Consider the following 22,911-nt stretch of genomic DNA (forward strand, 5'->3'; position numbering starts at 1 on the left):
TTCAAGTGTAACTTGGACAAATGGGTGGGGAACAGGAAGTTCATCCCTGGCTTGGCACTGTGTCTCTAACTGACACAGGCAGCCTGTAAATGGTTCATTTCCCAGGCCCCCTGCTTGTAAATGTTTCATCTTCTAAGCCCTTGCTTACATGTATCAAGGGTATTCAAACTTGTCAGAGATTTGGGATGCATGGCTAGGCTTAAAAAGACCCTTTTGGTTTTTAGCCTAGTAAACACCTATGAAACTATGAACTTATGTGTTTGTCAGCTGAGCTTAAGGTATCCATCAGTAAAGATTAGATATAGGCTCCATTTCTGATGTGATAACTATTCCTGACATGGTGAAAGCAAACATAAATGATCCATAGACTGGCAGCTCTCTTACAGCAGGCTAGTCTTTACGATATATAGACATCACATCATAATGAAAGAACAACCACTGATGCAGTTAACAGTATCAATTGGCACAAGGCAGAATCAGGTCTGCAGGGAGTCATTATGCTTCTGTTGTGAAGCTCAGTTTGTGACTTCATGCCAGATGCTTTTTTTAACAGCTTTCTCCTTGCAAATCCTATCAGTTGTGTACTTAGTAAGGCCCTATGGCCATGAATGAAATGCAATGACTTATCTGAAACATGCCTTTTCTTAACCAAGTATATTTTTAGTTTTATTTCATCCAGAAGTTATCCAATCCTGACCTTCACCTCAGTGTACAACTCCTGCATGTCTTTCTCATGTCTATGTGAGTTTTCTGTGGGTACTCTGTACACACACGCACACACACATGACTGAAAAGGATCTATGGATCTATAGTGCAGGCCACTTAAAGGACTAACAATAATATACTGCGGTGGTGGTGCTGCGGTAGCGTTGTAGCCTCACAGTAAGACGTCCTGTTCGATTCTCAGTTAGAGCGTCTTCTGTGTGGAGACATGTGTGAATGGGCGTACCTTCATTGAAGGTTGTGAGTCAGGGCTGGCAACTCGGCATGTAAAAATCTACTGCCAATCATTAGCGGACTGGAGTTCTGCTGTGGCGACCCCTAACCGGGAAAAGCCGATAGACACAACAACAACAACTGTAGAGTCATGCAGTGTTCTGCTGGTCATACTGATAATGCCAAAGACATACTAAAAGAAATCTACAAATTTTACAGAAAGCATAAGCTATAAGCAGAATTTAAAAAAGAAGAGACAGCAGATCCAATACCAAAATACTTGCTCTCACTAAGTGACTTGCAATGGTGTAAGCCCACCCCGATTGTGGGAGACTTGGTCTTTATGTAAGAAACTTATTCTGGTGTAAGCCGATGTATAAAGCAGGCTTACAGTGGGGACCAAATTCCAAAAGACTTGCCCTTGTTGTAAGTGGCCTTATTCTAGTGTATACTCTAGTAAGTCATTTAGAATCTGATCCCCACTGTAAGTCTGTTTTATAAACAGGCTTACAGTGGAGTAAGTCAATTATACGAAGAGCAAACGAAGAGCAAACATCTTTTTAACAAATAATAGGGCAGAAAGCACATGGGGTTAAAAAGGTGACTTAAGAACATGAAATGCCCACTTAAACATGACTTGTACAAAATGAGCATGCCATGCCCACAGTGAAACACACATCTACACAGGAAGATGGCTGTTTCACTATCAAAGATCTAACAGTTACTGTAGTCATGTGATAACACTGCAGTGGAATTTTCCAAAGAAGCAGAATATATTCTGTAATTATTGGCTAACTGACCGTCAGTCAAGTCAGTCTCACCACTTCTGTTCCTGTCTTTGCCTTTATACCTGCATTTTGGGCAAAACCCTGATAACAGGTAACATTATATAAGGTCTATGCTGTGTGAGATACCAAAACTCTGAAAGTTTAAATGCTTCATTATCTTCTAGTGGAGGACTCTGTAATTTTGGGTATTTAACTTACTCTCAGGGTTTGCTGTCTGTCTGTTTACACTGGGGTCCTGAATATGCATTTCTACTGCTGAACTAAGTAAAATAAGCTTACATAGCATGTGTGTTTTGTCCCCTCTTTCAAAATGCCATTTTGCATATTTATACAAAAAGGCTTGTCATAGTTGCATAATTCCCTCCATTACAGAGAGGTGGGTATAAAAGTTGCTTATTCAGAAAGATACTAATGCTAGGTTAGTGTTAAAAAGAAAAAAAATATGAATGACAGGCATTTACTCTGCTGGGTTTCTTTCAGTAAGTGGCCTGCCTCTCAGTCAGTGACACAGAACAATGCTTGTTTTCATGGCAGAAGTATGCCAAAGTTCTTTTGAGAGAAAATCCACTGAGCCAAGCTAAAGTGCAAATGCTCTATATAGCAGTAAATTATACAAGACATTGCTATATCTTGATAGGTCGGTTGCATACCGCCTATTTAGAGGTGATCTGTGCCTGACATACAAGACCATGTCCAACCCAGAATTCATGGAAATGCTCCACCTAAAGAAAACCTTTTCCCCTCGTGCCACACGCTCTAGGGATCTAAACCTCACCACAACGATAAATAGGATGTGCTGGAGGGATGGATTCCTGTCCCAGAGACTTCCCATGCTTTGGAACAAGATTCCAATCTACATTAGGCAGAGCTCCTCGCTAACACTCTTCAAAAGAAACCTTGACGAGTGGATGGGAAACAGAAAGTTTACCCCGGGGATCACTTCAGTGGCTCTGCTGGACAGAGGCACATGGAACTAATCTAAGGGGGTGCCAACACATTCTGGCTAGGCTTATAAATGCCTTTGGGCAGATAGCCTAGTACCTACCTATGAACTCTGATGACTGTCCAAACCAAAAATGCCCCGGATTTCTTTTATAGTGAATGTTAAATAATACTGGTGCCATATGCTGCTGCATGTTTCGGATAACAGGGAATGTAAGAAGCCATGAACATGGAAAAGGCTGCCGTCTCTGAATGGATGTGATATTTTTTGCCTAAATTATGAAAAGATGATTATTAGTGGATGCCAAGGTATGATGAATAGCAAGTTATTCATAAAGAGAATTTCATAATCATGTTTTACTTTTCTTTTAAGAACACAACATGCAAACAAGTTCAAATAATGTGTCTTATTTTATTAGCAATAGCATTTTACTGTTACAAAATTAACCTTGCCTTAACTTTGACAGAATACCAAATCTTCAAATGTACAACCTCTCTTTTCAGTCCTAGATATGTTGCTTATGCTTCATAAATTTTCTTTCTCTCCTCTTCACTTTTTCACTTATTCCATAATGTTTCCACACCTAGAGAGAATATTTCAACAACCACGTTTCCTCTGACTACTCTGTACTCCTTAAAATATGTTTCCTATTGTCACCTTGTTATGCCTACTTAATATTCTATTTCCCTATCTGTCTTCTCACCTCCATAATTTTCCATTTCTTAGCATATCTTTTCATCTATCCTACCTTTGTCAAATTTTCTCTTTTTTTCTATCCCCTCATCTCCAATCCCAGATAATCTGCTAACATTTTAATAACACAGAAACAGTAACTTAATTCAAATACACAACACCCCCCAACATCAGCATTATGACAATCTGCAACTCTTCTCAACGTTAATGGTTAGCAAATTGTTTTTTTTCAGTCAGAATGGCACAAGAACCAATTACAATAAACAAGTTTGAAGTAACTGGGCCAGCACAAATAAAAGCTACCTGCAGATGGCGAAAGAGCCTAGAACATTTTCTCTTAGCTGTCTGTTCTCCAACACTCACTCAAGACAGTTGTTGTTGTTGTGTCTTTTGGCTTTTCCCGGTTAGGGGTCGCCACAGCGGAACTCCGGTCCGCTAATGATTGGCAGTAGATTTTTACATGCTGGCTTGCCGGGCCTAACGCACAACCTTCAACGAAGGAATGCCCATTCACGCATGTCACCACACAGAAGACACTCTAACTGAGAATCGAACGGGCAACGTCTAACTGTGAGGCGACAATGCTACCGCAGCACCACCACTGCAGTACTCATACAGATCTGAGCATTTTCTCAATACAGCCCATTCTCTCACTATATAAAATCTTGGCTATCCATAATATCATTATGGCAGTAATGCTGTGAAATCCTGTGCATGATGCTTTTAATGTAAAGTCCTAAATTTTTTATGCAATATGCAAATGTAATAGTTTATTTTAAATCTTAAGAAAATACTAAGTGCTAACAGGGAAAAAAATCTGAATCAGATTTAGGTCTTTCATTTGTTTTTCATACCTTGAAGCAGATTGAAAAAAAATTAAGTAGATGTCTAGGACTGAGTGCTTATATGCAGTTGCCAATGACCAGTGACACCCCCCCAACACGCACACACACCTGTATAGACATATGCACCTATGCAGTATGTTGTCCTATAAAAGGCTGATGAAACAACATTTAAGACCATGTTTTCATACACAGGGGCTTTTTAGAGGCATTATATTGATATATGATATATGTATTAATTGTATAATGAGAAATAGTCCTTTTTTGAGTAATTGAAAAGCGCATTTATTAGTGAGTCATTGTGTATTACTAAGTTTGTTTTGTTTACAAAACTGGTGAACAGTTATGCCACAGTGGTAAAATCTACAGGGATTTAATCCTGTAAAATAAGTGTGCATAAAAACAGTAAAAGCATGAACAGCCACCTACAAAACTTCAGTTGCAAAGAAAACGTATCTGCTTCCTGTAGGCCTGAAAAAAGGGAAATAGGAGCAAGTGATCATTCCTAAGCCTGTGTAACCATCAAATCTGTCAGCTATAAAAAAGTTACAAAACGTGAAGGCTAAACTAGAGCATGGGGTGTTATCAAAACATCATGGAGTCTTATTGATTTATGGAGTCTTATTGATTTATCGGTTCATAAGTCATTGCAGCCATCGCTAATATAAATTAAAAGATTTTATATTCATTTCTGTACAAGTTTTGGGGAGATGATACGAAGTCTAACAACATATGCAAAGCTGACAAATTCTTGGTAGTATTTATATGAAGTAGTGCAACTGGGCAGCCACGGTGGTGCAGCGGTTAGCATTGCCACCTCACAGCAAGAGGTTCTCCGGTTCGATCCTCGGCTGGGGTGCCTTCTGTGCAGAGTCTGCCTGTCCTCCCTGTGGTCACGTGGGTTTCCTCCGGGTGCTCCGGTTTCCTCCCACATCCCAAAGACATGCAGTAGGTGGATTGGACACTCTAAATTGGCCCTAGGTGTGTGTGTGTGTTCATGTTTGTGCCTTCTGTGGAAGGTTGGGCGCCGGGCTGGCAACTCGACACCATAAAATTCTACTGCCAATCATGAGCAGAGAGGTGATCCGCTGTGCCGACCCCTAACCGGGAAAAGACGAAAGAAGAAGAAGAAGCACAGCAGTGCAACTGACATTGCACAGATACACCAAGTTGTGCTGACCAGTATAATGAGATTTATAGTCATGTGTCATCAGAATCGTGCAGGCTCACCTTAAAAACTAATATGTATGGCTAGAAAGTGAACAACTGAGCAGTTTAAGCAACTGCTCAGCTAAGTTCCCTACCATCCAATGCAATGAGATAGCATGTTTGTACAGGACCACATATAGGCACACACACACAATATGTCACAAAAACATACAACTGCTCAAAACTCACTCAAAGATCCAAAGACACCGAGACAGAGAAGCACACATATTTTCTGCCTGCACATGATACATTTATGATTTCCCAATACATATCAGCATCAAACAGATTTTATCTGGCATGTATGCACACACAGACACACATATACACACACAAACTACTTAGATCAGCAATCTGAAGTGTATGAAGCAGCTCTGCATAGCCCTGCACAGATTCTCCCATAGGAATATGTTGGTGCAATGCAGCTAATAACAGGCTACACTTCTTCATATGCAGTAGTTTGCATGGATCTTGCGCAGTACAGATGCCAATGACTTGCTGTACTGAACAAGTCTTCTTTGAAAAGTAGTTCACTGGGATGCACAAGGACCTATTTTAAATAGGCCATATCCACAGATTATCAAACTTACATGCAACTCCTTAAATCCTTGCTGCCAAATGCTTTAAATCATTGCTGCTCAGTTTTACTGGGTGGTTGAGTGTATAAAAATTGGGGAGTCCCCCACCCCCTGCACAGCCACGTGTGTGACTTTGTGTGCTAAGCACTCTATGAACAGCACACTTTGTCTTAGTCAGCAATGGAATAAAGACATAACTGCATGCTTTCAAAATAATGAATACTGTGCTGTTAAAGAAACCAGGGTAAATTTTGTAGAAGATACATACACACCACTTCTAGGAAGAAAGTATATACAGGGTAGTTACTGTACAAATAGCCTTTTCAAAATGTTCTTACCAAGTGTCTGTCTGTACAACATACCCACCAGAAAGATGCATAGCAGAACTCAAGAAACTGCTGTGAGTGAAGCTTCTTTTCCAAAGCTGCATTTCCAAATTGCACACGTCACTGATGGCACCTACTGAGACTGCAGAGAGATGTGCCTTTGGAAATAAAGCACTACAGAAAACAATAAAGTGCTTCCTCAGGATAGTAGAGCTCATAGGTTTAAGGAGGCTGATAATAAACACCAAACTGTGCAATGGTCTTTAAAAACAGCAATGCTGCTGGGTGCCCTTGACAAGAAGCACTCATGCCTAGACATGTAATTTTAAGTGTCTAGTTCTTTGAACATTAGGTTGAAAGGGAAGTAGCCTAGTAAAGGAGATCTCCTTATAGCTCTATTCTTATGGTAGGTTCCCTTTTATAATCTCTTATGTTGCTATAATCTGACCTTACATGTAAACAGCATCTGATGCAGTTAACAGCACCTAGGTGGTACACCTCAATTACCTCTAGTCTTATGGTAGGTTTCCTGTTATAATCTCTTATGTTGCTATAATCTGACCTTACATGTAAACAGCATCTGATGCAGTTAACAGCACCTAGGTGGTACACTTCAGTGACTAGGTTATTTGACCAACAGATTCACAGCTGAAATCATCCAAGAGTTCTAAAATTGAAAAATGTTACCTCTCCTAGTTAATTCTTAACTGGTTTGTTAAGACAACTTCTCCAAATTCAAATGAGGAGCCCTTAAAATGAGCAAAGGATTTGCATACTGCTGCCAAAAAGAACAAACCTGTGTGATAACTGGAAGCGCTAGCCACAAAGATACCAGATGACTATTGATTTGAAAAGACACCTTTCTCTGGGACAACAAAATCAGTTACAATACACTGAATCTGCTTTATATGGAAGCTGTAATGTCCAGTAAAGATATGTGATCGTTATTTGGTGGCATCTACCATTTTTTTCCAGCAGGGTGCAGTAGCACCCATGGCTGCAACAAAAAAGCACCTTCTCCTTAGCCAAAAAATGATGCATGTAGACTAAGCACACTATCAAAACTATGTTTATCACAATGTGACAGACTACACGACATTACCAGACCACCTTAGATACCAGAGATCCGGCACACTCGATTCTTAGTGTTTCTATGCCAACAGCCACTGCTATGATCCCTATGGCACACAAAAGGAAACTAGGTGTAAGGTCTACTGGTATCTCTTGTGAGATAGCAATGCTGTTGAAAGACCAGGAGCCTTTGTCTTGAAAAGGAAACCTTAGATGACATGATCCACAATGCTAGCTCTCAGCCCTGAAACACAGCATAAACATGAATTATGATATGCTTCAAGTTGTCCATAATACAACCGTATTGCTAAGGTCTGTATGAAGTAATAAACTCCACCAATGGAAACAAGCTTATAGCCACTGTCCACTGCTCAGTACTTTGTGCTGCTAGTAATCAAAGTCTTTGGCTTAATTCTTGCACATTTTGCATTTGTGAAATCCAGAGTGCTTTGGCAATGTCACATTTACATGTTGTACTTAACAACTTAAAAAATGTGAAAGTTACACGTACTCTAGATACAGGAAAGAATATCACAAATTTAAGAAAATAGTAAAACTTTATACCAGGTTACTTTTTTTTGCACATTATAAAAATGTTATGCTTTACTCTTTTACATGAAGTCCCAGCTGTTCCCATAATTTGAAATTGTTTTATATTCTTTTTAACTACTTGTAAGAAGTTTTAAGTATATTCTGTTCCAAAAGGAATCAGGCGGGGCTGACATATCTCAAAATATCTTACACTTCTCCATATGAGAACTGTGAGACATATCAGACTACAGCCATACTGCTTAAATTTACAACCAGTAGGATCTATGAGATCTAGAGAATTAGAAACATTGCTCACATCTTCAGAAAATTGATGTGCAAGGACAACTTATGTACAGACCGTGTCCCTTATATAATGACACAATGAGTCTTAATGCTTCAAAAATTAAACTGCATGCCTCTGCCCCTGTATGTTAAGCTGAGTGTCAACTTTGCTACCAACAGTTACCCACAAATTAATCTCTAGCATGACATGTTTCTCCATCTTGGAATTTGGGGGTACATTATGAGGTTGGTATTAGTTCTTATGATCATATGATCCAATGAACAATGTAAAATCACTTTCTAAGACTCCCTGCCACTCTTTTAAACTGTTTTTTTTTTCCCAGGGGTTATTTGCCCACTCTCCACCTCAACACCGCTGCTACTTTATATAACTCCAACAGCTCTGAACCTTGGAGAAAGTGAAATACTGTTGAGGTACCACAATTGCAGAATTAGTATGAATTCTCCGTATTTATATGTACAATTTCTTAGTTCTGAGAATCATAGTACTCAGAATTTCAACAATAACCCACTGGGAATCACAAGACCATTTGGCGCACACAGCCTGTGCTGCTGGGTAATCTTACTGGGTCCTTGTTTTCCTGATCCGAGTTGCTCTCCTTCTCCTCTCCATCGCTGCTCTGCGCCTCTGTCTCATCTTCCTTCGCGAGCTGTTGCCAGACAATCGCCTCCTTTTCATGCTCCTTCTTGTACATGTTGGTTCTGTCACAAAGACTTGCCCTCCTCACCACCTTCCTAGGAAAAAAAGAAAACAGGATATACATAACTTTGCCTCATTCCATTTTTTTTGTATAATTTCTCCTTTTCAGTATTTCAGATTTCAACTTTTATCTTAGCTTAATTTTATGTAAAATATTAGGATTTAATCCTTAACAATTTGCAAGCATCTCGGGTACTAGAGATTAAAAAAACATAATAGCATTATCAATCTCTAATAAAAGCTACCACTCTCATAATAATGTCACTTCAGTTGTAGCGCTCATCTATAATATTTTTTGTTTAAGATACATAAAAATCAGTACATGAAACTATTAATGTATTGGTATGCATTTAAAACTGACATGAAAATCCTGCATGTATAGCTGGCCTTAGAGTGATCCTTAGGCCAAAGGCTCATTGTCACCCCCCTTCCCAGCCATGAACCCTGATTCCACAGGGACCTCCCTAGTACATTTATTTTATTTAAAAATTATAGTGTATTTGTAATGTTTGGACAGCATTGTGAACCAATGGTAAGATTCCCGTCTCCCATTTCAAGGTTCTACACTTCAATCTGGCCCACTGTCACTCTTTGTACAGGAGTTTTGCCTGTTCTTCCCACATCTGTGTGCAGTGGTGGCTGGTGACTTCAAATCAAAGGAGGGCTGCAAGAGACAGCTGAATGGGTGGGGTCAATGGGAAAGGGGAGGAGCTATGCTCAAAACCACAAAAACTAACTAAATACACTTCCCTGGGTGCCAAACCGTCATTATGAGAGTCCAATCAAGACAAAATGAAGTGTAGGAGAATAAAAATATTTCAATGCATTGGCTGCATGACAGCTTACTTAATATCTAGATGAAAACAAAAAGGTTGTGAGGCATGAAAAAATAAATTACTTTTTAAATACATTAATGGAATGCTAGTCAAAATCAAGTATAAGAAAAACAAGCAGCACTCAACTCAAACCACTTCTTGCACTGCAGTTCTAATTATAATTTATATTCAGCTTTATTAAAGTACCAAGTAACATGCTGAAAGTAGAAATCTCTGATGCCCCCACTTGTAAAAATGTTTCTTATCCAAAAAAAGACCTGCTGCCTGACAACTATCTACTTGTTTCATGGGGAAAACATGATCAAAGTAAAAAATGAAAAGCAAACAAGAAATAAGCTTAAGATACATTGCTTAAAAGGATTACTGTACAGGTTATGGACCACACATAATTGGCATTCTGTTTAGTTTACGGGTAAAGCCTGCAGAGATGACCGGAAGTCTCCAAGTGTAATGAGCTTCTTAAAATAATGTAATCCTGTCCTTTATTACAAATACTGTCATATGCATTTCAATACCCAAGGCTTATACATTATCTAGTTAAGTATTCTCTACATGGCAACAACAGAAAGGCTTTCAATGTTGGCAATTCTTTAACAGTATGCTTATTAAAGCTTACTTGCATCTTACGATCTCAGCCAATCTTACCTGATGGTCATTAAAGTATTGCTACTTAAACAAAGAGCAACAGGCACTTTGAGTAATAAGCATAAATCAACAGTACAAAAAATATGACAGAAACCAGACCATTCTGCAAAAATCAAGGACAGATGAAAAGCCACTCTAGTACTTGTGTCTACCTTGGATGGGGGGGATACTCTGCACATTTACACTGCATAACTACTACTTGCCTTGCTTCGACACATCCAGAGTCACTACATGGGGGAGTGGGATGCAACAAGTTTGTCACAATTTGAAATGTCTCTGGCTGACTGTGATGGCCCTGACACATTTGTCATACCTCTTAACCTCAGAGCAAGAAATCTGGACAAAGCCATACAAAGAAGTGGGACAAAGGCCCAAAAATAAGGACAATTTTTAAATATTGCTCTTATAAACTTAGAAAGATAATAGAATAGGTCTTGCATTAGTATGAATTTTCTGAATGGTATGAAATCTGAAACTCAAATGTCTGTCATTATTTTCTAACTTCAGTCTTTAATGATTTGTCACTAATTTGCCAAAAAAACACAATTTTATGAAAAATGGACCAAAATGTGATGTAAAAATATAAAATGGCCACACAATATAGCTGGGAACCTGTCAAAGAAGGGACACTTTAATATTAATGCATTTCTGAAATAAAAGTAATCTATAACTGATTATTACAGTTATTTCTTAATTGTAAACCCTCCATGTTTTCTTCCAAAATTGCGGAGGGATTATTAGGGGGAAGAGCAACATTTTGATCCAAAATCAGGGACAGTTGAGAGGTTTGGCTATGCCTAATTCTATAAAGCAATTTATTTGCATGTACCTCTCAACCTGTTAATGCAATAAATCTGGGCAAGGCCAAATATATTGGGGGAACATATAAACAGTACTAAAAATTGCTCTTGTATAAACTGAGACAGTTGATAGAACAACAGGTCTTACTTTAGCATGCATTTTTCTGAAGGTTATGAAGTCTGAAACTCAGTGTGTCATTATTCAGTGACTTAATTCCTAAATGATTTGCCAGAAAACCACAAATTTTATGAGGAACAAACCAAAAATAAGAAGCAAAAATCTATTCATTCTTTGAAAATCTGGACAGCTGTGAGGTATAGTTCAGCTGGGGCTGTCTAAGTTTGCTGCCCTTCCCCCTCACAAAATCATGGTCGAATGGAGCCTCCCCCTGCAGCCATTCCAATGATCCATTACTTGGCTATTTCACTCCATTTACCATAAACACTAATGTGCATACTGATTTACTTCTACGATTATTTGGACTTCATTTGAAAGTTTTATTTTGCATTTTACAGCACAAACACTAAGACATCTGCTAAACAAATTTAGCACTAAAACTTCTCTGCCCTTGAAACTCACATTCATTGAAACCCACATTCAAAGAAAATACATTTTACCAGTGGCAGATAAAGATTAATTCTGGGCTGTTTTCAAATCATAGGCCCCTTGAATATGAAACATACATGTGCTCTTTGATACACCTTCTATTGTTTTGAACATTTTTCCAGTAAACTATGAAACAAAACACATGCACCAATAATGACAAAACTGCCCAATTCAGAACATCTTTCCAGTAAACAATGAAACAAAATGCATGCACCCATAATGACAAAACTGCCCAGTTCAGAACATTTCCATCATAAAAGTCTATTCAAACTTCTACAGTCCACCATTATCAGTAAATATGCACAATTCTACAGTCCACCATTATCAGTAAATATGCACAGTTCTACAGTCCACCATTATCAGTAAATATGCACAATCTCTGAAGAAGTAAAAAAGTCATCTAAATAATTCCACATTAAATAAATCTGTAACTAATGAAGAGGTTGCTGCTAGCAAACACCTTTATATGTCATGGTTTCATCGAAAAATAAAGTGCCCCTGAGGAATAAATTGCCTATATTACATTAAAAATGATAAGCTAGTAATATTGCAATAGGAAATGGATGGCAAACTGATAACAGGCTCATAGTTAGTATTTTGACTTTTTCAGTACGGCAGCATTCACTCTTTGTGGGAGTAGAACCAACAACCTTCTGCATCAAAAGCAAGTACACAACCTGTTGTGCTATTAACAATGCAAGCTGACTTACCATAAGCAGCACTAAACTTTTCTTCCCCTGCAGCTCTCAGCTCCTTGTAAAATCTACTCAATACTCAACTGCATCTCAACTTCGCAGCACAAGAAATCTGGAAAAAGCCAAATTTATTGGGGGGGTCAAAAGCCCAAAAACCAGAGACACATTAAACATTGCTTGTATAATCTTGGAAAGTTGCTAGAATAAAATGCTGAGTTACCACCATACATTTTACTGCCAAGGTCCCTGTGCAAAAGAGTCAGAGCAACATGCCACCATGCCAAATCAGCTGCTTTGTGAAAGAAAAATGCTGTGTTACCACCATACATTTTACTACCAATGTCCCTGTGCAAAACAGTCCGAGCAACATACCACTATGCCAAATCACCTGCTTTGTGAAAGAAAAATGCTGTGTTACCACCATACATTTTACTGCCAAGGTCCCTGTGCAAAACAGTCAGAGCAACATACCACTACGCCAAATCAGCTGCTTTGTGAAAGAGCGGAAGACTGAAACTTAAATGGCTATCATTTAATGAATTCAGTTCTCACCATAGCTGTCAACGTCTTAGCACAAAACACCTGGACAAACCCAGTAATGAGGGAATACAGCCCTCAAACATATTCAGTGAATTCAGTTCTTGCCATAGCTGTCAACCTTAGCACAAAAAACCTGGACAAAGCCAATAATGGGGTAATACAGTCCCAAAAATAAGGACAAATTTCAAATATTCATCTTATAAACTTAGAAAATTGCTAGAATAAAAGTTTGTGTTACTATGTGTTTTCTGGAGAACATGAAGTCTGAAATTCAAATGCCTGTCAATTTTACTTCTGATGGAACAAATATTTTCAGCAGAGGCCCAGGGAGAAATACTGCAGACACATGTCTTTGTAAAATGGCAGGACACCAGAGCAAATCCACACAAACACAGGATGAGATGCAGACTCCACACAGAAGGCACCCCCCCAACCAAGAATCAAACCAGAAAACCTATAGCTGTGAGGCAACAATGCTACCACTGCACCATCAAATATGTAAGGAATTAAACATTCAGAAACATGAAGTCTGAAATTCAAATGCCTGTCAATTTTATTTAACATTTGTTAATCAGGACAGTCTGACTTGGAACAAAAAAACAATTTTCAGCAGAGGCCCAGGAAGAAATAATGCAGACATGTCTTTGTAACATGGGAGGACACAAAAGCAAACCCACGGAAAAGATGCAGACCCCACACAGAAGGCACCCCAGCCAAGAATCAAACCTGAAAACCTGCAGCTGTGAGACAACAATGCTACCACTGCACCATCAAATATCAAGCATTGCAGCATTTAGAAACCACAGATATTATGAGGAACAGATCAGATCAAATATGAGACAAAAATCTGCAATTTTTTTTTACAAATGGTGGTGGGTAGGGAATTCTGGTCCTTAACGCCTGCATACAAGGTACAGGGTTCAAGCCTGAGGTATTCCCTACCACACTGCCATGAGTTTGTTCTAGCCAACAGTATATAGCAACTGGGGCATACACACACACACATATGTAGGGGTGTGTGTGAGCATGACATGTCTGTGTGTATATATCACATGGATATTTGTGTTGAAGATACAAAATTCAGAAACAAAATATGCTTTTCTTCCATTTAGCCAAGTCTATAGTCAAAGGCTCCATTGTGAAACACTGGCTCACAAGATGCTAAGGAACTACAATGCTAAACACAAATGCCTGAAATACCAAAACAGTGAAAATTAAAAGAATAAGCATTTTTGTACGAGGTAATACCTCCTGCACCCTCCAAGCCTTGCACCCAACTGAACCTATATACTTATATATATATATATATATATATATATATATATATATATATATATATATATAGGTTTATTATTAAATGTCCGAAGTGCCTGTGCTCGACCGGCATGTGGTCAAAAGGCACTCTTCAAATGGGCAGAATGCTGATCTAAAATACATTGACTATACTACAGTGAATGGGTAGTGTAGTTTGAGTATCTGAGTTCAGCGTTGTGAATAGAATTCGCGGTTCGGTGAGCAACAGGGAATTAACCCATTTCCTCACTATAGTGCCATCTCAGAGGTGGTATATTTAATTTGCAGGGGGTGTGAGGGGCACAGGGGGTTGTAGCCCACCTGAAAAATAGTACAATTAACGTACCATTGACTGTAGAATGTAAAGGTATTGATAAATACCACAGTTGCAGGTCGCTGCACCTCTAAAAAGCTCCTAGTAATCCAGAGGTTATATTCAGGACTCCTAATAATCCAAAAAATGTCTGTAAAGAACGCCAATAAACGAAAATACCAAACAGGAATTTTATTAAGCTTAAAACCAAGCTTTTCGTTGGCGCTCTGCACCAACTTCTTCAGAAAGCAAACTAAAAACAAAGAACAATACATCTGTCCCATTATTTAAGCATCATAGCTCCACTCAAACACTCCCCCTTGTGGACACACCTGAAAATTGCACATCAATGCACTTAAAAAAAACAACCACAGAAAAACTGTGCTTCACCATTTGTGTAAGATCAACATGACCAGCCCTGAATATTTGTAATCAGACTAATACTCTAAATTTACGCCACCAACATAACATGTATACAGTCTTAAATACCTGGTAGACACTATAAACACACAAGTGGTAAACCCAGGAAAAGTATATGTGTGTAGCGCCTGTTTTAAAAAAGCCATGTAAATAAATCAAAATGTCATTCAGATTGTAAGACAACTCGATGGAAGACTACAAACCATGAGTTGATATAAAATATACAAAATACATCTAGGAGTATACCTTGGAAATGTATGCTTAACATTGTTATGTTATTATCATACCCATCTGATAATAGTAGCAGTATTAGTAGCAAAAAAAAAAAAAAGTAAGTTATATATTATATATTGATTGTATATTGTGTGTAGCGGCCGGTACTAGGAGGCTGACGTCCCTTACATAAAAGACTATTCTGATGAATGATCAAACTACACATCCCCCGCTTAAAATAATGGACCACAATGTAACCATTGATAAAGACATTAAAAAATAAAACCAATAATAACAAAGTAGCACTAAACCATTTTAACAATCAAAAAACGAAGAAAGAAACAATCCCCATAAAATAGCTAAAAAGGTGGTCATTCCCAAGGGGATTGATGTGGCAACTCAAATTGGAAGCTTACCACCTACCTGGACTAAACAGCATGCTTTCTTATTAGTTGCTTTCTTAAACTGAGAAGCCTATTAGGTGAAGCTTCTTAGACTGATTTAATCCCCTTTGGAATGACCAGACATTTTTTGGATTATTAGGAGTCCTGAATATAACCTCTGGATTACTAGGAGCTTTTTAGAGGTGCAGCGACCTGCAACGGTGGTATTTATCAGTTTGTGGTTTTGTTTTTGAGTCGTGCAGAGAGTGTAAAGGTATGTTAAGGTGCATAGCATGTATGACTGATGTCACCTCCTACTATGTCAAATACATCAAATTACAGATGTCAATGTATTCATTTTCTCCATGACTGCTATTTTGAAGTTCCAAAGTCAGCATTTTGTGTTGACCATTGTGACCGGTCGACAAATGCAGTTTCGGAATTTATATATATATATATATATATATATATATATATATATATATATATATATATATATAAAATCATTTTCACACAAACACAAAGAAGGGCGAGATCTTACTAAACAAGGGAATCACTACTGGCTTCTTACATAGAAAACATATCAGCAGTAAGTTCCTTTGGCAAAGAATCACTGATATTCTGTTCCTCAGTATCATGTGATTCAGTCACGCAACTCTTGGGGAATTCGATGTGATATACCATGATCAAAGATAATGAACTTGCCAGTGGTTAAGTAAAGGATATGATGTTTCATATTCCACTGTTTTAAAATAATCTAACTGATCAGTATGTTGTAAGTTTTGCAGACTTGCTTGGAAAAGCCTAGGAAATAGTCATTCTATATAGCACTTGTTGGTATCTTAGGAATTATTTGTAGTTGTTCCAAAAAAATGAACAAATAAAAAATAAATAAATAAATATGACTGGTACTCAGTGTCTAAAGTTATACTACATCTCATAATATAGGCAATTATGTATTTATTGAACCATTATCAATAACTGTTTTTTTTCACCAGTGATCTTATCACAAGTAATAATGAAATTTACATTTATGCTTATCCGACCTATAGAACTACCACTAATTTAGGTTAACTGTAGCAGTAGGCAAATTACAATATCGCTTATCATGATGGGATTTTCTATGCACTAACTGAAAATTAAAAGAGAACAGCTTTCTGCTGTATGGTCAGGGATAGAAATATGCCTAAAATCCAAGCCATCAGATTTCACCATACACTGATACTTTCATGTCTTAGAAAAAAGTATGGAGTGCAGAAGGTCAGGCTTCTTACAAAATGAAGATTAATATGCGTGTTGTCCCTTTTATTCACGAGTTTTCTGTCTGTCTGTCAGGTAGTCCTGAATTTTGTTACACAGCAATAATTACAGTTATTCTTGCAACAGATATCTAGCCACAGGGTGATAATGCAAAAATAGAGATAGTATCTTTAAGCAAAGGTACTGCAACTGACAAGCTACCAGAATAAATTCAAAGTGCCTGCTATACTAATGAACAATTTCTATCACAGAAATAATCAGGTCTAGACTTAAAGACTGCATCTTGACAGAATACACTACAATTCTGAGACTAGGGCAAAAGCAAAATGACAGAGTTTGTACTTTTGTCCTTTGTCTTCTTTACCCATCTTACTAGCAAACAGGAAATGTTTGATTTTATGGTAAAAACAGAGAAGGATAGTAAGACACGTTTTTTATGAAGCTTGTCCTTATAATCATAAATCTTGTTGCAAGGAAAAATAAGAAGTGCAGGGCTGGAGCGTTTCAACAAAAGTGGATCCTTCTATAAAACAGCAATAAATCTGATAGCAGCTATCCAACGGAAGAAGAAAATTGTTTATCTACAGCTATAAACTTCCAAAAATGCTGCATAAATCATTTCAGTAATATCACATGAATATATTTTAAATGCCATTATTAGTTCTTTAAGTTTCTAAACAGTAGATGTCTATATTAAACACACATATACACACACACACACACTCTCCTCTTACCTGGAGCGATGTAGATCCCATCCCTTCATGCCATTAAATCCATAGTGCACTACAAACCTGCCCACGCGATGTAGATCCCTTCGTGCCATTAAATCCATAGTGCATTACATCCGTTGGAGCACATCCACCACGCGAGATGTTCTTCCTCCGACAAGACTCCAGCCTGCCGACGTTGCAGTCCGAGTCCGATCTGTTTCCAGCCGCAGTCTATGCAGTTACAACTGCATAGACTTCTGGGATCTCTGCTCTGACATGTTTCCCAGTCCGGACTGCTGCTGAAACAGTCTGTGCATGCCCCAGACTGTCTCAGCAGCAGTCCAGATCCGTGAATTTAAATTTTTTTTTTAATCTTTTATTTTCTTTATTTTCTTTCTTTTTACAGCTGGGGGGGCTGCAGTCCGGCAGTCCAATAGCACGTGCCACCCTGGCTTTTTCAGGTACTCTGATATCTTTACACCTTCCAAGACAACTGCTGAATAACTCGCTACACTAAATTTTCTAAGGTATTTCAGATTTCGAATACATGCAGATTTAATCTTTAATAATTTCCTGGTGTTTCAGATAAAGATTGCAAAAACATATTAACATTATAAATCTCTAATGAAAGCTACTGATCTCTTAATAATTAATATCACTTCAGATGTAGCGGTCATCTAAAAAGATTTTTGTTATAACATATAAAAAAATCAGTATGTGAAACTATTAATGTATCAGTATGTATTTAAAACAGACCTGTTGTATTTACCCACACCTTTGTTGCCTAGGTCGTGGTCGAAAAGGATCCATAGAGGACCCATTCACTTACCTAGTTGACAAACAAGTACAGTGAAATCTTCCACACAAGAATGAAATACAGACATTAATGGAAACATACTTCAAGTTTGCTCCCCTTGAGCCAAAGAAGCAGCATCCACTCTGAGGTTCTCCTGCACCACCTAGCTTCTCGAATTGCCAGGGAGAATAACCCAGTAACCTTGAGGGTAGCACTGTGTGTCAAAGCTTGTACCCACAATCTTGTCTATTTGCTTCTGTCATTCACTAACCACAGTTTTGCATGAGTGAGATATATACATGTATATATAATTATACACATAGCAAATATCCTAGGCCAACAAATAAAACTTAAAAAATTGCAAAACATTTTCTGTATGCATCATGAATTCACCAAACAAATTTTCTAACAAGGGCTGTCAGTCTCAGAAGAAATTTTATTGCTGGAACTTAAAAGTGAATCAAATACGTTATTTTTTAAGGATAGCACTAGAATGAAAGAGGTGTTTGAAACCCTGTCATTTAGCCAGTAAACTTTCTGTCTCGTTTAAAAAATAAGTAAATAATAAATGTTCCCTGATAGTCTCTACAGCAGACCACAGAGGCACCCACTACTCAGCAATATTTTCATGAGGGCTTTATCAGAGAATGCCTCATAGTTCAGGCATAAATCACTTCTCAATAAACTATATGAAATGGAGTAAAGGGATAGGGGGCCTTTAGTCAGTCAGCATAAGACATGCGTCTTATGCTTTATATATTTTTTTGTGAGAAACCTCTGGGGCTGCTTCAATTGGTGTAAGTGCCTGGATAGGTAAATGCAGACGGGAGCACTGTATTCAATTATGGGCCTGATGAGGGCTGAGTGCAATGGCACTATGACTTCCTTTGACCTTGATGCCATGCCTTTACCTATAAGCTGAGCCACAAAGAAGGATTTTCTCACTAGAATAGCTACCTGGTGGTCAAACTTTTGGTTACTATCTATCTGTGTTCCTAGGTCCCTCACCTCCAGGTCTACTTTTAGGGATGTGCTATTAATATTACAATCTGCAGGGATATCTGATTTACTGAAGAGTAGGATTACACATTTTTTAGCATTTAGTATCAGACCATGGTTTTGGAAGCTGTCATTTGTCATTTTCAGCCTTGTCTGTAGGATGTCAACTTCATTTGGGGATTCAGTGATTGCTCCCAGATTACAGTCATTGGTGAACTTGGTAAGCCAGAGACCTCCATCACTGGCCTTCACTTGAGAAGTATATACCAAACAGGAGGGGTCCCAACACTCAGCCCTGTGGGACACCACTAGTAACAGGTTTCTTATTGGAAGTGGATTGGCCTATCTGGAAAACATATGTCCTGTCAGTGAGCCAGTTTACTATCCAACCAATGATGTAGGAGTTTATGCCTAATACAGTAAGTTAATCTATGATCCCAAAGTGGGGGATTGCATCAAAAGCTTTGGTCAGGTCAGTGGTGTGTATCGTTTTGCCATTATCCATGGCCCTAATGACTTTCCTGAAGAATTTCACCAAATTAATCAGGCAAGACCTCCCTTTGACAAAGCCAAATTGGGTCTGGTACAGTGTTTGGAGATTTCCTGTGTCATTATTGATCAGGTCTATGATAATTCTCTCCATGGCCTTGCAGGTAAGAATGGTCAAGCTTATGTGTCTGTAGGTCCCAGGGTCAGTTGATGAGGCCCTCTTGTGTAGAGGGATGACTGTTGCAGTCCTACATTCCTCTGGGACAAAGTCCGTCTGGAGGCTGTGTTTAAAGAGGGTTTCTAGTGGCTCTGATAGACTCTATTTTAAGCTATTTAAGAAGCATCCTGGAATATTCTTGGGACCCATGAAGGCTGTGTTTTTCACTTTAACAAGCACAATAAGGACCTGCTCTCTCATAATGACCAGTACGGGGGAGGTTGTGGGTATTTCTTTGGATGTTGTAGGAGGTGATGGGGGTGGGGGTTAAACTGAACCTGTCTGCCAGCAGGTTTGCTATAGTTTCAGCCTGGGTGTAAGTGTTGCCGCCCATGATTAACAGCTCGTTGCTGAGCATTTCCCATGAAGTTATGAACATAATTAAAAAAACCTTATGGTTATCTTTCACCTCTTTCACCTGGGAGGCTAGCTTTGCCTCACAGTTTGCTTTGGCAGATTTGACCAGCCCTCTAATGTATTTGTTTGTTTGGACTAGTGAGTGTCTTTCTGCACTGTTTTGTCTGTTTCTTCTTGATTTGGAGAAGATTTTTTTTTACTTTTGCTGAATAGCCTATTTATGCTAGTTGTCTACTGGGGTGGTTTATTTTTGCCACTAGTCATAGGTTTGACTCGGATAGGTACTGCCTCCTCTATGCAGCAATGTTGTTTAGTACTTTTATGCATGACACAGAGTAGGCCTCAGTGTCATCTGGGATGAGATGGGCTTGGAAGTTTAGTAAGCTGTCACTTAGTTTGAGATAACCGGCCTTAGCAATGTTCTTAAGAGGTTTGTAGTTTCATGGGGCTTCTAGGTTAATACTAAAGCAGATCATTTTGTGGTCAGATTTTACCAGGGAGGAGTTAATGCACAGGAGGGAGCAGCATTCCTTTATATCGGTGAGTACCACAAGTTTATGACGCTACACAAGGCGGTCTGTTTGTCCTGATACCAAGCACCTCATCCTGAGTTGCAATCTGTGTAACAGAATGACTAATGTACAGAACTGCTTATGTAGTTCAACACAAATATTCTCTGGACTACAGCAGCATTACAGGGATGCATGTTCAGTCCCTGGCAATACCCTGACACAGAGTAGTACTGGATGGAGTGAGGGATCAACAGCTAGCACAGTGTAGGGCACAGGATGGAATAACAGAACAATGACCATACTTAACACACTGCACAGCAGGGGATAACAGAATAATGACCATAATGAGCACATTCCATAGCAGGGGGTAATAGAACAATGACCATGCTGAGCACACTGCACAGCAGGGGATAACAGAACAATGACCATAATGAGCATACTGCACAGCAGGGGATAATGACCATACTGAGCACACTGCACAGCAGGGGATAAGAGAACAATGATCATACTGAGCAGACTGCAGAACAGGGGATAACAGAACAATGACCATACTGAGCATACTGCACAGCAGGGGAAAACACAGCAATGACTATACTAACCACACTGCACAGCAGGGGATAACAGAACAATGGCCATACTTAGCATACTACACAGCAGGGGATAACAGAACAATTAGAATCCTGATCAGATGGGGATAACAAAGAGCACTCTGATACATCATACTGAAGGAGGAAAAACAAGCAATACTCTGACACAGTGTACTGCACATGAGAGGATAACAGGGAGCACTCAAGCACAATGTCATAAGCATGAAGGGGGCAACATATACAACTTTGGCATAATGTATGAAGTGAAGATTGGTGTAAAAGGCAGTACTCTGACAAGTATACTTCTTCGCCTTTTGGCTTTTTCCCATTAGAGGTCAACACAGCAGAACAATGGTCTGCACAATGATTGGCAGTGGAGTTTTATGGTGTCACGTTGCCAGTCCAGCGCCCAAACTTCCACAGAAGGTACACACTCACACCTAGGACCAATTTAGAGAGTCCAATCCACCTACAGCACGTCTGTGGTAATTTACAGCATTCTTTCTCACTGTACTGGACTGGATGGTATAACAGTCAGCACTGTGACATAGTGCAGTGTACAGGAGGGGGATAACATCACTGTGATATAGTGAAGTGCAAAGGAGGGGGCTAGTTAACACTGTAAGATATGGAAGTGTGCAGGACAGCAATAACAAGCAGCACTATGAGACACTGTAGTCCACAGGAAGGGAATAACAGGACTGTAACATAGTGCAGTGCACAGGAAGAAAATAACAGCACTGTGACACAGTGTAGTGCACAGGAAGGGAATAACAGCACTGTGGCACAGTGTAGTGCACAGGAAGGGAATAATAGCACTGTAACATAGTGCAGTGCACAGGGAGGGGATAACAGACAGCACTGTGACATAGTGTAGTGCACAAGAGGGAGGGTGACAGCACTGTGACATAGTTCAGTAAACAAGAGGGGAATAACAGACATTATGACATAGTGCAGTGCACATGAGGGGATAACAGCACTGTGACATACTGCAGTGCAGAGGAGAGGGAATAACAGCACTGTGACATACTGCAGTGGATAGGAGGGGGATAACAGAGTTGTTTGGCTTCTGCTACATACCTACAATCAACTGCATTACTAACTGAGTTAAGTACAAACTTGCAGTGTTAAAGATTTACTGCATTTTATTTTTCTGTGTATTTAATTGTTTCATTGAATATTGTGGTCTGTGTCTCTCTCTAGTTATTTATTTTTCTATTTAATTGTTTCATAGAATACTATGGTCTCTCTCTGTCTCTGCAGTTAGTGGGGGCTATTGTGTTTCACTTCCTTGATATTCAGTGTTAAACTCTTAGCCTAGA

At 38.9% G+C, this 22,911-nt stretch overlaps 1 protein-coding gene across 1 annotated transcript in view; it reads right to left on the reverse strand.

Annotated features, from left to right (window-relative positions):
- The window catches only part of PPP1R16B (protein phosphatase 1 regulatory subunit 16B), a 711,559-nt gene that overhangs the window by 28,912 nt on the left and 659,736 nt on the right, over window positions 1-22,911 (reverse strand). The window contains exon 9 of the mRNA XM_044090460.1: window positions 8,784-8,952. Within this exon, the coding sequence (XP_043946395.1) occupies window positions 8,784-8,952 (169 nt within the window). The remainder of the gene's footprint in view (window positions 1-8,783; window positions 8,953-22,911) is intronic.

The sequence above is a fragment of the Protopterus annectens genome, chromosome 12.part0 (assembly GCF_019279795.1).
Source record: "Protopterus annectens isolate FY-2018-M chromosome 12.part0, PAN1.0, whole genome shotgun sequence".
Taxonomy (NCBI): Eukaryota; Metazoa; Chordata; order Ceratodontiformes; family Protopteridae; genus Protopterus; species Protopterus annectens.